Raw genomic sequence first — 18340 nt, 5'->3', positions numbered from 1 at the left:
GATTGTCAAATACCTTCTGGAAATCTAAGTTTAGTACATCCACTGGTTCTCCTTTATCCATATTGTTTGTTACTCCCCCAAAGAACTCCAATAAATTAGTCAAATATGATTTCTTTTTCATAAAACCATATTGACTCTGCCTAAATACATTGAGATTTTCTCAGTTTCCCACTATAATATCTTAGTAATAGATTCCAGCATTTATTCTATGACAGATGTTAAGCTAACTGGCCTGTAGTTTCCTGCTTTCTGTCTCCCTCCTTTCTTGAATAGAGGAGTCACATTCATTATTTTCCAATCTGATTGGACCTTTCCAGAATCTAGGGAATTTTGGAAAATTAAAACTAATGCATCTACTATTTCAGGAGCCACTTCCTTTAAGACCCTTGGATGAAGTCCATCAGGACCTGTGGACTTGTCAGCTTTTAGTTATAATGATTTATTCAGTACCCTTTCCCTGGTGATTGTCATTGTATTAAGTTCCTCCCCCCTTTTCACTCCTGATTCACAATTATATATGTGATATTAATTATATCCTCTACAGTGCAGACAGATGCAAACTATCTGTTCATCCTCCATCTCATTTTCCATTATCAATTGCCCAGACACACTCTGTAACGCTCACTTTAATCTTTTTTTTAAAATACCTGTAGAAACTCGTATTATCTTTTTTTATTATATTTCCAGCAAGCTTTCTTTCATACTCTAATTTCTCCCTCTCTATTAATCTTTTGGTCATTGTTTGCTGTTCTTTATGTTCTGCCCAATCTTCGGACCTGCCACTTATCTTTGCAGAACTATATGCTTTTTCTTCCAATTTGATACTATTTTAACTTCTTTAGTTAGCCATTGATTGAGTGTCCCTCCCTTAAAGTCTTTATCACTAGAATGTATCTTTTCTGAGTATTCTGAAATATCATCTTAAATGCCTGCCTCTGCATCTCTATTAACCTATCTCGTAACCTAATTGGCCAGTTTATTTTAGCCAGCTCTGTTCTCATTCCCTCCTAATTGTCCTTATTTAAGCTTAAAGTACTAGTCTTAGATTCACCCTTCTCTCGCTCAAACTGAATGTGAAATTCTATCATTATTATGCTTACTGTTACCTAGGGGCATCTTCACCATGGAACTAATGAATCCTGTCTGATTACATAGCACCAGATCTAGTATACCCTGCTCTCTGGTTAGATGTAGAACGTGCTGCTCTAAGAAACTGTCCCGGAAACACTCTATGAACTCATCATCTAGGCAGGCTATCTTTGCCAATCTGATTTATCCAATCTAAAGGTAGATTCAAATCACCCATGATTTTGGTAGTACTTTTCTCACAAGCCCCCATTGTTTCATCCTATATACTCCGTCTTACAGCGTGGTTACTGTTAGGGGGCCTAAGAACCACTCCCACAAGTGACTTCTTATCTATACTAAGAACAAAGAAAAGTACAGCTCAGGAACAGGCCCTTCGGCCCTCCAAGCCTGCGCCGATCATATTGCCCATCAACTAAAACATTTTGCACTTCCGGGGTCCGTATCCCTCTATTCCCATCCTATTCATGTATTTGTCAAGCTGCCTCTTAAACAACACTATCGTACCTGCTTCCACCACCTCTTCTGGCAGCAAATTCCAGACACTCACTACCCTCTGCGTAAAAAACTTGCCCCACACATCATCTCTATAGTTTTCTCCTCTCACCTTAAATCTATGTCCCCTCGTAATTGACTCTTCCACTCTGGGGAAAAAGCTTCTGGCTATCTACTGTCCATGCCACTCATAATTTTGTAAACTTAAACTATTTCTCATCTTTACCCAAACTGCTCTTACATCTTGATCTCCAGAATTAAGGTCATCTCTCTTTATTGCACCAGTGTCATCCTTACTTAACACAGCTATCCCTCCACCTTTTCCTAGCTTCCTGTCCTTTTTAAATGTCATGTACCCTTGAATAATCAGGTCCCAATCTTTGCCATAGTGCAGCCATGTCTCTGCAATGGCTATCAGATCATACGTATTTAGTACTATTTGAGTTGTCAATTCATCTGCTTTGTTAAAAATGCTATGCGCATTCAGGTACAGAGCCTTTAGTTCTGTTTTTATACTACTTTTGTAACTCTGGTCTTATTTGCTGGTGCACTCAGGTTTGTATACACTGACCCTTCCTGTCACGCGCTGACTATCATTTCCCTTTATTGTTACCCTGTTCTTTTGCCCTGTCTTCTCTACTTAACTTCTTATATATACTTAATCCTGATCCCTTGCCCCCACTATTTAGTTTAAAACCCCCTCTACCGCCCTAGTTATATGACCTGCCAGAATACTTGTCCCAGCACGGTTCAGATGAAGACCGTCCCAACGGTATAGCTAGCTCCCGTTTTTCCTAGTACTGATGCCAGTGCCCCACGAATCAAAACCCATTACTCCCACACCCACACAAATTTTTGAGCCATGCGTTTAACTCTCTAATTTTATTTACCCTATGTGAATTTGCTTGTGACTCACAATTATTACCTTTGAGGTTCTGCTGTTTAATTTAGACCCTAGCTGCTCATACTTTCTCAGCAGAACCTCTTTCCAGGTTCTACCTATGTCGTTGTCGCCAGTGTCCTGGGGAATCAAATAACTAGAGCTGTAGAGATGGCTTTAAACTAAATAGTGGCGGGGTGGGGGGGGGTGGGGGGAAAAGGTTATGGAGAGAGGATATGTAGGCTAAAAAAAACAAAAGGATATGGAAACAATAGAGGGCAGCTTTTTAGGTATTGATACCCAGAGTGTGACAGGAAGGGACAGAGTGTACAAACACTTAAAAAAAAAGCAGCAAATAGCGTCAAAGGGGGAAAAAATGGATAAAAAGGCAAAATTAATGGCTCTTAAATGCACATGGTATTCGGAACAAAATAAATGAATTAATGGCGCAAATAGAGGTTAATGGATATGATCTTATATCCATTACGGAGATGTGGTTACAAGGAGATCAAAGCTGGAAACTAAATATTCAAGGGTATGTGACTTTTCAAAAGGACAGGCAGGAAGGAATGGATGGTGGGGTAGCTTTATTAGTATGAGATGGAATATGTACGACAGCAAGATATGATCTTGGATCGGAAGATGTAGAATCCATATGGGTGGAGGTAAGAAATAACAAGGTGAAGAAGACATGGTGGGAGTAGTCTATAGGCCCCCTAACAGTAGCTATACTGTAGGACAGAGAATAAATCAGGGGATAATGAGGGCGTGTAAAAAATGCAGTACCTTAATCATGGGTGACTTTAATCTTCATGTAGATTGCCAATTTGATTTTCCCAGAGGTAGCCACGAGCAAGAATTCATAGGGTGTACTCAGGACAGTTTCCTAGAACAATATGTTGTGAATCCAACCAGGGATCAGGCTAATTTGGATCTGGTAATGTGTAATGAGGCAGGTTTAATAAACAATCTGAGTAAAAGATCCCCTAAAAAACAGTGACCATAACATAATAGAATTTAGTATTCAGTTTGAGTGTGAGAATCTTGGGTCGGGAACAACTGTGCTAAACTTAAATAAGGGTAATTACGAAGGAATGAGAGCAGAGTTGGCTGGAGTGGACTGGGAGAGAAGTTTAGCAGAAAGGAAGGTTGATGAACAATGGCAGATGTTTAAGAAAATAGTTCATGACTCACAACAAAGAGAGATCCCAGTGAGAAAGACGGATTCTAGGAAGGGGATAAACCAGCCATGGTTAACCAAGGAAATTAAGAATAGTATCAAATTGAAAGAAAAAACATACAATGTGGCAAAGATTACTGGTAAGAGCATTGGGAAAGTTTTAAAAACCAACAAAAGATGCCCAAAAAATAATGAAAAGGGAGGAAATAAACTTTGAGGTAACCTAGCAAATGATATAAAAACGGACAGTAAGAGTTTCTTTAAATATATAAAAAGGAAGAGAGAGGCCAAAGAACATAGGCCCCTTAGAGAATGAGGCTGGGGTAATAATAATGAGGGACCAGGAAATGGCAGAGGAGTTGAAAAAATACTTTGCATCAGTCTTCATGGTAGAAGACACTAATAGCATTCCAAAAATACCAAAAAATTAAGGGGCAAAAGTGGGGGAGGAAATAAATACAATAACTATCACTAGAGAAAAAGTACTAGAGAAAAAAACTAATGGGGCTAAAGGCTGATAAGTCCCCTGGACCTGATGCATCCTAGGACATTAAAGGAAGTAGCTACAGAGATAGTGGTTGCACTGGTAGTAATTTTCCAAGAATCCTTACATTTTGGAAATGTCCCAGAAGATTGGAAAACTCCCAATGCAATGCCCTTATTCAAAAAGGGAGGGAGACAAAAACAGGTAACCATAGGCCAGTTGGCTTAACATCCGTCATTGGGAAATGTTGGAGTCTACTATAAAGTATGTAATGGCAGAGTATTTGGAAATGCATATTATAATCAAGCAGAGTCAGCATGGCTTCATGAAGGGGAAATCATGCCTGACAAATTATTAGATTTCTTTGAGGAGGTAACAAGCAGGATAGATAAAGGGGAACCAGTAGATTTAATATATTTGGATTTCCAAAAGGCGTTCGATAAGGTACCACACATAGAGCTACTTAAGAAGATAAGAGCCCATAGTGTTGGGGGTAGTATGTTAGCATGGAAGGAGGATAGGCTTACCAATACAAGACAGAGGTTTGGGATAAGGGTGGCATTTCCAGGATGGCAACCTATAACTAGTGGAGTGCCACAGGGAGCAGTGCTGGGGCCACAATTATTTACAATATATACTAATGACTTAGATGAGGGAAGTAAATGTACTATCGCCAAGTTTGCACAGATACAAGAATAGGTGGGAAGGCAAGTGGTGAGGATGACACAAAGAGCCTACAGAGGGATATAAGCAGGTTAAGTGAGTGGGCAAAAACTTGGCAGTTGGAATATAATGTGGGAAAATGTGATGTTATGCATTTTGGCAAGAAGAGTAGAGGAGCTGAATATTATTTAAATGGAGAAAGACTGCAGAAAGCTACAGCACAGAAGGATTTGGGAATCCTCGTCATGAATTCCAAAAAACTAACATACAAGTTCACCAAGTAATAGGGAAGGCAAATGGAATGTTGGCCTTTATTTCAAGAGTAATGGAATATAAAAAAGGGAAGTCTTGCTGAAACTATACAAGGCATTGGTTAGACTACATCTAGAAAACTGTGAACCGCTTTGGTCCCCTTATCTGGGGAAAGATATACTGGCATTGGAGGCAGTCCAGAGAAGGTTCACCAGGTTGATCCTGGGCAGGGAGGAATTTTCTTGATGAGTTGAGTAGGTTGTGCCTGTACTCACTGGAGTTTAGAAGAATGAGAGGTGACCTTCTTGAAACATATAAGGTTCTTAGGGGGCTTGACAGGGCTGATGCTGAGAGGTTGTTTCCCCTTGTGAGAGAGTCTAGGACCAGAGGGCATAATCTCAGAGTAAGCGGTCGCCCATTTAAGACAGAGATGAGGAGGAATTTCTTCTGAGGGTAGTGAATCTGTGGAATTCTTTACTGCAGAGGACTGTAGAGGTTAGGTCATTATGTATATTCAAGGCTGAGATAGACAGATTTTTAATCAGCAATGGAATCAAGGATTATGGGGAAAAGGCAGAAAAGTGGAGTTGAGGATTATCAGATCAGCCACGATCTCATTGAATGGCGGAGCAGACTCGATGGGCCAAATGGCCTACTTCTGCTCATACGTCTTGTGGTCTTATGGTTGATACCTATGTGGACCACGACCGCTGTATCCATCCCCTCCCACTGCAAGTTCCTTTGCAGCCCAGGGCAGATGTCCTGAACCCTGGCACCAGACAGATAGCATAGCCGTCCGGACTCTGGCTTTTGGTTACATAGAACTGTGTCATTACTCCTGACGATGCTATCCCTATTACCATTATGTTCTTATTAACCCTCCATATTTGAATGGCTTCCTGTGCTATGGTGTCATGGTCAGTTCGCTTATTGACCTTGCAGCCCCTGCTTCCATCCATACCGGTTGCAAGAACCTCGAACCTATTAGACAGTTACAAAGGCTTTGTCTCCTCCACTTCTACGTTCTGGGCCCCCATACCTGCCTCACTCACAGTCACACCCTCCTGTCCCTGACCATGGACCAAATCAGAAGACCCTATCCTAAGGGCTGTGACCGCATCCTGGTATAAAGTTTCCATGTAACTTTTCCCTTCCCTGATATGTTGCATTGTCTGCAGCTTGTCCTCTAGCTCATAAACATAAGCCAAAGTTCCTGCAGCCACAGACACTTAGTACGTGTTTGCCCTGGATCGCACTGGTGTCTTGGACCTCCCACATCATGTAGTTGCAACACATCACCTGCCCTGCCGTCTTTATTATGTGATAATTATCTATTCAATGCTTCACCATTTCCTTATTTCCCATATTAATTCTCAGCTGGTTAGAGCCATACCCAGCGGAAAGGAAGATGGTGGTGGTCAATGGAGGTCAATCATCTCAGTTCCAGGACACCATTGCAGGAGTTCAACAGGGTAGTGTCCTAGGCCCAGCCATCTTCAGCTGCTTCATCAATGACCTTCATAAGGTCAGAAGTGGAGATGTTCGCTGATGATTGCACAATGCTCAACGCTATTTGTGAGTCCTCAGATACTGAAGTAGCCCATGTCCAAATACAGCAAGACCTGAACAATATCCAGTCTTAGACTGACAAGTGGCAGGTAACATTCACGCCACACAAGTGCCAGGCAATGACCATCTCCAAAAAGATAATCGAACCATTGCCCCTTGACATTCAATGGCATTTACCATCACTAAATCCCTCACTATCGACATCATGTGGGTAACTATTGACCAGAAACTAAACTGGACTAGCCACATAAATACTGTGGCTACGAGAGCAGGTCAAAGGCTAGGAATCCTGCGGCGAGTAACTCCCCTCTTGGCTCCCCAAAGCCTGTCCACCATCTACAAGGCACAGGTCAGGAGTGTGAAGGAATAATCTCCACTTGCCTGGATGAGTGCAGCTCCATCAACACTCGAAGCTTGACAGCATCCAGGACAAAGCAGCCCGCTTGATTGGCACCCCATCCACAGCCATTCATTCCCTCCACTATTGACTAACAGTGGTAGCAGTGTGTATCATCTACAAGATGCATTGCAGAAACTCACCAGGGTTCCTTAGGCAGCATCTTCCAAACCCATGACCGCTACCCTCTGGAAGGACAAGGGCAGCAGATGCATGGGAACATCACCATCTGGAAATTCCTCTTCAAGTCGTTCACCATCCTGACTTGGTAATATGTCACCATTCCTTCACTGCCTTTGGGTCAAAATCCTGGATCCCTAACAGCACTGGGTGTACCGACACCACAGGGACTGCAGCGATTCAAGAGGCATCTCACCACCGCCTTCTCAGGCAAATGGGATGGGCAAAAAATGCTGCACCCACATCCCGTAAATTAATTAAAAAGTCCCTAGACTTGATTTCCAGAGGACCCATGCTCACTTTAGTTACTCTTATACCTTTTAAATACTTTTGGAAACTTTTGCTATCTGTTTTTATATTTCTAGCTAGCTTTCTCTCATACTTTAATTTCTCCCTCATTTTTTTCGTCATTCTTTGCTGGTTTTAAAATACTGTCCAACCTTCCAACTTACCACTAACCTTGGCAGAATTATATGCTTTTGCTTTCAATTTTATACTACCTTTAACTTCCTTAGATAGCCACAGATGAATGCATCATCTCCAACAGTCTGTCTGTCTTTTGCATTGGCATGTGCCTCTGCTGAACGTTATGAAATATCTTCCTAATGTCTGCCACTGCATTTCTACTGACCTATTCTTTAACTTGTTTTCCCAGTTCACCTTAGCCAGCTCTGTCTTCATACTCTTGTAATTGCCTTTTATTTAAGATTAAGACAGTCTTAGACCCACTCTTGTCTTCCTCAAACTGAATGCGAAATTTAATCGTGTTATGATCACTAATACCTAGAGGCTCGTTTACTATGAGGTCATTAATTAATCCTGCCTCATTACACACTCCCAGGTCTAGAACAGTCTGCCCTCTAGTTGGTTGTAGAACATGCTGCTCTGAGAAACTGTCCTGAAATCACACTGATTTTATTTTCCAGACTACCTTTGCTGATCTGATTTGTTCAATCTATATGCAGATTATAATTGCCCATTGATAATTGCTTATCTTTGAAGCCCCCACTATTTCTTCCTGTACCCCAATGTACAGCTGCTCGTGGTTTATTACCTTTTGAGGTTTTCCTTTTAATTTAGCCCCCTAGCTGCTAATAGTCTCTCTCAACAGAACCTCTTTCCCAGTTCTACCTATGTCGTTGGTACCCATGTCGACCATGACAAATGGATCCTCCCACTCCCACTTCCTTTCCAGCCCAGAGCAGATGTCCTGAACCCTGGCACTGGACAGGCACCACAGCCGCCTGGACTCTCGTTCTCAGTGCAGAAAACTCTGTCTATCCCCCTGACTGCACAGTTCCTTACTACCACTATATCCCTGTTAACTTCACCATCCTGCTTGATTGGCTTCCCGTGTCATGGCCCATTCACTCATCCACCCTGCAGCCCATGCCCTCATACATACAGACTGAAAGAACCTCAAATCTGTTGGACAATTCCAAGAGCTGAGGCTCCACTTTGTGACCCGCTTACCTGCCTGACTCGCAGTCATACTTTCCTATCCTTGAACACTGACCAAATCGGAAGACCACATTCTAAGGTTGCTTTTCTGAAACAAAGGCTGGGATTTTCCGGTCCCGTTGCAAAATTCCCACCTGAAGTCAGTGGACCTTTGGCTGGTCCATCAAATTTTCCTATCTGCCTGCAACGATTCCCCGCCGCAGGCTGGACTGGAAAGTTCTGGCCAAAGTGTTCAGCTAACTTTCCCCCTGATGCAGCGCAATGTTTGCAGCTTGGCCTCCAGCTCAATTACTCTTGAGCCGAAGCTCCTCGAATCGCAGGCACCTAATGCAGACGTGTTTGCCGTGGATCATGCAGGTGTCCATGAACTCCCACATACTGTAGCCGCAACACATCACCTGTCCTGCCATCTTTATTGTTTAATTTAATTAAATTATTTTCTTAATTAAATTCATAATTAATGCATCTAGTCTTGTTTGTGTTTATATTCTTATTATTTCAATAAATTTTCTACTTACCCACGTTTTATGGCTCCTTAACCCCCGAAGCTTGAAATGCAGCCACCCTGCATTACTTAGGTTATTAGACTTCCACTTCTGTATTTGTAGAAAAATTATAAACTTTTGCACAAAAATGCATTTACAAATTCCACATAAATAGCAAGTATCTAAAATCTGTCCCCAGAGACATCTGGGTTTGAATCAATTTGCTTCTTGCAACTGCAGCTTTGTGTTAAATATGGACAAAATGTTTATTTTATTAAAACCTTCTGCCTCATGCAATTTTCTTAGAAAAACTGCATGCCTTTATTCGCAGAGACATGATAGTTAAGTTTATATTTCGTACTTTTGTTAGCTGTGTTCTCTTTAAATGCAAATCTTGATCCAAATTGAAATTTCTTTTTCTTACAGAAAATTCTACAGCACCTTCCAGAAAGAATCCAGAGCAGATGGCAGTTCCACAGCATAGGTAATTTCACAATTTTTTATTCGAACGTTGATTATGCCAATATTTTTTTTAAAATGTAAATACATATTTTTAACTGTCTTTTGCAGTATTCTTGTCCATGCAGTAGCTTAAACGATGGCTATAGAGAAAACACAATTTGCACAGCTTCAGCTAGTACATTTTTTTTTATTCATTCGTGGGATAGGGGCTTCGCTGGCTGTGCCAGCATTTATTGTCCATCCCTAGTTGCCCTTGAAAGTGTGGTGGTGAGCTGTCGTCTTCCAGTCCATGTGGTGTAGGTACACCCACAGTGCTGTTAGGAGGGGAGTTCCAGGATTTTGACCCAGCGACAGTGAAGGAACGGCAATATGTTTCCAAGTCAGGATGATGAGTGGCTTGGAGGGGAACTTCCAGGTAGTGATGTTCTCATCTATCTGCTGCCCTTGTCCTTCCACATGGTAGTGGTTGAAGGTTTGGAAGGTGCTGTCAAAGGATCCTTGGTGAATTCCTGCAGTGCATCTTATAGATGGTACGCACTGCTGCTACTGTGTGTCGGTGGTGGAGAGAGTTAATGTTTGTGGATGTGGTGTCAATCAAGTGGTCGAATTTGTCCTGGACGGTGTCAAGCTTCTTGAGTGTTATGGGAGCTGCACTCATCCAGGTAAGTGGGGAGCATTCCATCTCACTCCTGACTTGCACCTTGTAGATGATGGACAGACTTTGGGGAGTCAGGAGGACAGTTACCCATTGCATGATTCCTAGCCTCTGACCTGCTCTTGTAGCCATAGTATTTATATGGCTAGATCAGTTCAGTTTCTGGTCAATGGTAACCCCCAGGATGTTGATAGTGGGGGATTCAGTGATGGTAATGCCATTGTACATCAAAGGGAGATGGTTGGTTATTCTCTCTCATTGCCTGACGCTTGTGTGGTGCGAATGTTACTTGCCACTTGTCAGCCCAAGCCTGGATATTGTCCAGGTCTTGCTACATTTGGACATGGACTGCTTCATTTTCTGTGGAGTCGCGAATAGTGCTGAACATTGTGCAATCATCAATGAACATGCCCACTTCTGACCTTATGATGGAACGAAAGTCATTGATGAAGCAGCTAAAGATGGTTGGGCCTAGGACAGGACCCTGAAGAACTCCTGCTGAGATGACTGACCTCCAACAACTTCAACCATCTTCCTTTGTGCTAAGTATGACTCCAACCAGCGGAGAGTTTTCCCCCTGATTCCCATTGACTCCAGTTTTGCTAGGGTTCCTTAATGCCAGTCTGTCAAATGCGGCTATGATGTCAAGGGTGGTCACTCTCACCTCACCTCAGGAGTTCAGCTCTCTTGTCCATGTTTGAACCAAGGCTGCGATGAGATCAGGAGCTGAGTGGCCCTGGCGGAACCCAAACTGGGCATCAGTGAGCAAGTTATTGCAAAGCAAGTGCCGCTTGATAGCACTGTTGATAACCTCTTCCGTTACTTTATTGATAATGGACAGTAGACTGATGGGGTGGTAATTGGACGGGTTGGATTTGTCCTGCTTTTTGCGTACAGGACATACCTGGCAATTTTCCACATAGCTGCGTAGATGCTGGTGTTGTAGCTGTACGGGAACAGCTTGGCTAGGGGTGCGGCAAGTTCTGGAGCACAAGTACTATTGTCGGAATATTGTCAGAGTCCATAGCCTTTGCAGCACTCAGTGCCTTCAGCCGCTTCTTGACATCATGTGGAGTGAATCGAATTGGCTGAAGACCGGCAACTGTGACGCTGGGGACCTCCGTAGGAGGCCAAGTTGGATCATCCACTCGGCACTTCTGGCTGAAGACTGTAGCAAATGCTTCAGCCTTATCTTTTGCACTGATGTGCTGGGCTTCCCCATCATTGAGGATGGGGATATTTGTGAAGCCTCCTCTTCCAGTGAGTTGTTTAATTGCCCACCAGCATTCATGACTGAATGTGGCAGGACTGCAGATCCTCAATCTGATCCGTTGGTTGTGGGATCGCTTAGCTGTGTCTTTCACTTGCTGCTTATGCTGTTTGGCATGCAAGTAGTTCTGTGTAATAGCTTCACCCAGGTTGGCAACTTATTTTTAGGTATACTTGGTGCTGCCCCTGGCATGTCCTCCTGCACTCTTCATTGAACGAGGGTTGATGCCCCTGGCTTGGTGGTAATGGTAGAATGGGGGATATGCCAGGCCATGAGGTTACAGATTGTGTTTGAGTACAATTCTGCTGCTTCTGATGGCCCACACTGCCTCATGGATGCCCAGTCATGAGTTGCTAGATCTGTTTGAAATCTATCCCATTTAGCACGGTGGTAGTGCCACACAACACGATGGAGGGTATCCTCAATGTGAAGGTGGGATTTTGTCTCCACGACTGTGCGGTGGTCACTTCTACCAATACTGTCATGGACAGATGGAAATGCGGCTGGCAAGTTGGTGAGGCTGAGGTCAAGTATGTTTTTTGGGCTCGGCCAGCTTGGTCAGTAGTGGTACTACTGAGCCACTCTTGGTGATGGGCATTGAAGTTCCCACCCAGAGTACACTCTGCGCCCTTGCCACCCTCAGTGCTTCCTCCAAGTGGTGTTCAACATGGAGGAGCACTGATTCATTAGCTGAGGGAGGGCGGTACGGTGTAATCAGCAGGAGGTTTCCTTGCCCATGTTTGACCTGATGCCAAGGGGTCCGGAGTCAATGTTAAGGACTCTCAGGGTAACTTCCTCCCTACTGTAAGCCATTGTGTTGCCACCTTTGCTGGGTCTGTCCTGCCAGTGGGCCAGGACATACCCAAGGATGGTGATGGTGGTGTCTGGGACATTATCTGTAAGATATGATTCCATGGGGATGACTATGTCAGGCTGTTGCTTGACTAGCCTATGAGACAGCTCTCCCAATTTTGCCCCCAAATGTTAGTGAGGAGGACTTTACGGGGTCGACAGGGCTGAGTTTGCTGCTGTCGTTTCCGGTGCCTTGGTCGATGCCGGGTGGTCCGTCCGGTTTCATTCCATGTTTAAGACTTGTAGCAGTTGATACAACTGAGTGGCTTGCTGGGCCATTTCGGAGGGCATTTAAGAGTCTACCACATTGCTGAGAGTCTGGAGTCACATGACAGATTTCGTTCCCTAAAGGACATTAGTGAACCAGATGGGTTTTTAGAATAACTGACAATCGTTTCATGGTCATCTTTAGACTTTTAATCTGCTCTTTTTATTGAACTGAAATTCAGCCATCCGCTGTGGCGGGATTTGAACCCGGGTCCCCAGAGCATTGCCATGGATCTCTGGATTACTAGTCCAGCAATGATACCACTACGCCATCGCAAGAAATAGGAGCAGGAGTAGGCCTGAAGGCCCGAGCCTGCTCTGCTGTTCAATATGATCATGGCTGATTCATGACCTCATTCCACTTTCCTGCCCAATCGGCATCTCTCTTGATTATATTTGAGTCCAAAAACCTAACATCCTTGATTATACTCGGCTACTGCGCATCCACAGACTCAACCCTCTGAGTGAAGAAATTGCTCCCCATCTCAGTTGTTAATATGGCAGGCGGTATTTACTAGGCTGACCAAATCCACAAGGGAAACTTGGCCACGCTATCACAACGATTTTGCAATTTGTATTTATTGCAAGAAGGCTTGTGCACTCAAGTCAGAAGTAACGAGTCCACTACCACCTTTAGAGATTTTAAAGATTAAATGAAAACATTTATTAACAAAAGGAAAAAAAAAACTTAAACACACTCAAGCTACACAGTTATAACAGTTCCCAAAATTTCTATTTAACCATACTCTTAATTACACAACCCCTTTAAGGCAACGGTCTAAATAGATTTCAAATTTATAAAGTAATTCTGCCACATCACCACAAGCACCCACTGGACGATGGACTTCCAAAGGCTTTTAACACAACTTTGGTTAATGTAACAGCAAACTTCTTCAGGGTGGTTAGAGGCTTTTCCCCAAGCCTGTTTCACACAGTCATCTTCAAGATCTCACACGGCCATACCTCACACAGCCTTCCATCATTCTTTAAGTATATTTTATCCCTTTTGACTTGTAGATCCCATTTTTTCCACTTGTCCTCAGAAGTTACTTTTCCCAGAATATAAAAATCTTTCATCTTATTATTGTCAGTACTTTTGGGACAAATCAGTGTAATGACCTTGCCTTACTTACCTTGCCAGTTGTAAACATTTTCTATGTCCCTTTGAAAATCAAACACCTTTCCCACTTATCTAAAAATGCAAATTTCATTCATGCCATCTCTGCTGAGACCTCACCCTAGTTTACTCATCTCCATTTCAAATCCCTGTTTTATACTGTATCCCTTTGATAATTTAAACCTTGCAGCCTCACCGTCTCTAGTTTAATTAAATTAGTCGCAGACGCCCATGCGCAACCTGCTTTAAAATATCCCACAACAATATTAGGAAAACTATGATAGTTCCTTGACACAGCCCTAAATGACTGTCCCCTTTCCCAGAGACTATGCCACCCACCCCCGTCTCTACACTCTTCAGCCAGGGAAACACCCTCTGTGTCCACTCTGTCATACCACTTCAGAATCTTGTATGTTTCAATGAGGTCACCTAATTTTTGCTAAACGCCAGAGAGTATAGGCCCATTCAACTCTATCTCCTCATCGGAAACCCCTTTCATCTGAGGAATCAGTCAAGTGAGCTTTCCTTGGGTAAGGCAACCAAAACTTCACACTCTATTCCAGGCATGGCCTCACCAAAGTTTTGTTCAATTGCAGCAAGTCTTCCATGCCCTTGTACTCCAAACCCCTTGCAAGAAAGACCAAGAACTGTTTGACTTCCTAATTGCTTATTGTATCTGCAGGTTAACTTACTTTGTTTTGCTTACAAGCACAACCAAATCCTTCTGCACATTAACATTTAATCGTTATGCATCATTTAAAAATATTCTGTTCCTCTATTCTTATTACCATTTCCCGATATTATTCTCCATCTGCCATATTCTTCCCCATTCACTTAATCTATATTCCATTGTAGACTTTGTCTTCTGAGCAGCTTACCATACCACCCAGCTTTGTATCATAAGCAGACTTGGATGCATTGGACTCAGTCTCTTCATCTACACCATTAATATATATTGTAAGTAGCTGAGGCCCCAGCACTGATCCTTATGGCACCCTACTAGAAATGGCTTGCCAACCTGAAAATGACCTGTTTATTCCTACTGCCTGCTTTCTGTCCTTTAACCAGTCCACTATCCATGTTAATATATTACCTGCAACCTCAAGACCTTATTATTCAACAACCTTTCATGTGGCACCTTTTGAGAGTCATTCCCTTTCCCTACATTCCCTTTTATCCACGCTGTAAGTTACATCCTCACAAAAGAATCTGAAATTTGTCAAACACGATTTAATTAAAACAAAAACAAATACCTGGAAAAACTCAGCAGGTCTGGCAGCATCGGTGGAGAAGAACAAAGTTGACGTTTCGAGTCCTCATGACCCTTCAACAGATCCCTTTAATTAAACCTTGTTGACGCTGCGTAATCATATGATTTTTCTAAGAGCCCTGTTTTCACCTCCTACAGTTTCCAGAATTTTCCTGACAACTCGAAAAGCTAACTGGTGTGTAGTTCCCTGTTTTCTCTTTTTTGACCATTTCCTGAATACCAGTATTGCATTTGATACCTTATCTACTGGGATTATCTGAGAATCTAGGAAATTTTGGAAGATCACAACCAGTGCATCGCCCATCTTTGTCGCCACCTCTTTATTTTTTTGGAAACCTAGGATGTAGGCCGTCAGGTCCAAGGGATTTGTTGGGAAAATAATGGGACGGAGAACCAAGTAATTTTTCTTTGCTGCTGTTCTCCTAATATTAGTATAGTGGTAATGTTCCTGACTAGTGATCTTGTGGCCTGGACGAATGCTGCAGGAGCATGAGTTCAACTCCCACCATGGCAGCTGGGGAAATTTAAATTCAACTAATTAATACTTCTGGAATAAAAAGCTAGTATTGGTAATTACAACGAAAGCACCAGATTATCATAAAAGCCCATTTGGTTCACTAATGTCCTTCAGGGAAGGAAATCTGCTGACCTGACCTGGTCTGTCCTGCACATAACTCCAGACTTGTAGCAATGTGGCTGACTCATAACAGTCTGCTGAAATGGTTTAGCAAGTTACTCAGTTGTATCAAACTGCTACAGAAAAGTGAAACATGGTTAAAACTGGACGGACCACCCAGAAACGACAAAGGCACATCCTACCCAGTTGAAACTGCAAAGTTGGCCTTGTTAACAATTGGGGACTTGTGGCAAAATTGGGAGAGCTGTCCAACAGTCAAGTCAAGCAATGGCCTGATGCAGTCATGCTGAACAAATCAAATTATACCTTACAGCTAATGTCCCAGCCTCCTCAGCTGATGAATCGGTACTCTTTTCATGTTGAACACCACTTGAAAAAATCGCTGAGAATAGCAAGCACAGAGAATGTTTGGTGGTGGGAACTTCAATGCGCATCTCCAAGACTGGTTTGGTAGGACCATTACTGACTGAGTCCTGAAGGACATATCTTCAGACTGGGTCTGTGGCAGGTCGTGAGAAAACCAAGAGGGAAAAACCTACTTGACCTTGCCCTCACCAATCTACCTGTTAGAGATGCCCATGATAGTACTGGTCAGAGTGATCACTGCACAGTCTTTGTGGAGGTAGGTCCTATCTTCACATTGAGGACACCACCCAGTGTCGTGATAGAAGGTGTCATCGACAGCGCTATCAAGTGACACTTACTCAGCAATAACCTGCTCACTGGAACTAAGCTTGGGTCCTGCCAAGGCTACTCAGCCCCTTTCCTCATTACAGCCATGGTCCAAATATGAACAAAAGGGCTGAATTCCAGAGGTGAGATGAGTGTCTGCCCTTGACATCAAGGCAGCATTTGGTCAAGTGTGACATCAAGGAGCCCTAGCAGCTGGAATTAGTGGGAAAGCTCTCCACTGGTTGGGGTCATACCTAGCACAAAAGAAGGTGGTTGTGATTTTGGAAGCCAATTATCTCAGCCCCAGGACGTTGCTGCAGAAGGTCCTCAGGGTAGTGTCCAAGGTCCAGCCATTTTCAGCTACACCATTAATGACCTTTCTTCCAACACTAGGTCAGAATCAGAAATGTTCACTGATGATTGCAGTGTTCAGTATTATTCGCATCACCTCAGATACTGAAGCCGTACGTGCCACATGCAGCAAAACCTGGACAACATTCAGGTTTGAGTGATAAGTGGCAAGTAATATTTACACTACACAAGTGCCAGGCAATGACCATCTTCAATAAGAGAGAATCTAACCTTCACCTCATGACATTCAATGGCATTACCTTTGCTGGATCCCCCACTATCAGCATCCTGGGGGGTTACCATTGACCAGAAGCTGAACTGGACCAGCCATATAAAGGCAGGTCAGAGGCTGAGTATTCTGTGATGAGTAACTCACCTCCTGATTTTCAAAGTCTTTTCACCATCTACAAGGCACAAGTCAGGAGTATGATGGAATACTTTCCACCTAGATGAGTGCTGCTTCATCAACGCTCAAGCTCAACACCATCCATGATCGACACCCCATCTGCCACCTTAAACTCTCATTCCCTCCACCACCAGTGCACAGTGGCAGCAGCGTGTATCATCTTCAAGTTGCACTGCAGCAACTTGCCAAAGGCTTTTTCAACAGCACCCTCCAACTGTGATCTTTATCACCTGGAATAACGAGAGCAACAGGTGGATGGGAACACCATTACCCGTATGTTTCCCTCAGAGCCACACAGCATCCTGACTTGGAACTATATCTTAAGAACATAGGAACTAGAAGCAGGAGTAGGCCATTTGGCCCATACTGGGACTTCCTCCCTCACAGCACTTTGGGTGTACCTACATTACATGCACTGCAGTGGTTCAATAAGGAACCTCACTGCACCACCTCAAGGGCAGTTGGGGATGGGCAATACTGCTGACCTACCAGCAGCGCTCGGATCCCATAGATGAAATTAAACAATAACTTACTTCAAGTCCCTCAATCTCATTAAACCCATGGTTCATATCTATTTCTGGCATGTTTTTTGGCTTCTACAATGAAGATAAAGAAAATGTTTGTTTTAATGTCTCTGCTATTTCCTTTATTCCATGTTATGATTTCTCCTGTCTCAGTCTCTGAGAGAATCAAGTTTTCCTTTGCTGCTCTCTTATTGCATATTCTTAGAAGCTCCGAAATCTTTTTTCATATTTCTGGCTAGCTTGCTGTCATTCTATTTTTCTCTCTTTCAATTTTTTGGGCATCCTTTGCTGGTATGTAAAGCTCTCCTAAGCTCATACTTGCACCTTTTGTCAATATTATCATTCTCCTCTTTCAGTATAATGCTATCCTTGCACCTTTAGCCACTGATGGACCACTCTTCTCAAGGAGTTTTTATTTCTCGATGGCACGTAGGTCTATTGAGGAAAAATGAAATATTTATTTAAAGGTCCGCCGTTAGCTTACCCACAGTCATAACTTTTAATTGGCTTTACTTGAGATCAATACTCTAGTTTTAGACTTGTGTACATCACCCTAAAATGCTGTGAAATCAGTTATATATTATGCTTACTCCTTCCCAGAGGATTCCTTACCATGCGATTTCTAATTCACCCTGTCTCACTACACAAAACAGTCTTTTAAAAAAAGCCTCTTCCCTGATTGGTTCCATGTCTCTTGTTATAGGAAACTGTCTTGAATGCATTCC

At 43.0% G+C, this 18340-nt stretch overlaps 1 protein-coding gene across 6 annotated transcripts in view; it reads left to right on the top strand.

The window, feature by feature from the left end:
* The window catches only part of ralgapa1 (Ral GTPase activating protein catalytic subunit alpha 1), a 259513-nt gene that overhangs the window by 48424 nt on the left and 192749 nt on the right, over positions 1-18340 (top strand). For all 6 annotated transcript variants that reach the window (XM_078562768.1, XM_078562766.1, XM_078562765.1 and 3 more), the window contains exon 4: positions 9559-9616. In XM_078562768.1, coding sequence (XP_078418894.1) covers positions 9559-9616 — 58 coding nt within the window. The remainder of the gene's footprint in view (positions 1-9558; positions 9617-18340) is intronic.

This window comes from Cetorhinus maximus, chromosome 18, assembly GCF_964194155.1.
Source record: "Cetorhinus maximus chromosome 18, sCetMax3.hap1.1, whole genome shotgun sequence".
NCBI classification, from domain to species: Eukaryota; Metazoa; Chordata; class Chondrichthyes; order Lamniformes; family Cetorhinidae; genus Cetorhinus; species Cetorhinus maximus.
Note: the sequence above shows the minus strand (reverse complement) of the source record. Positions and strands in the feature narration are given on the sequence as shown.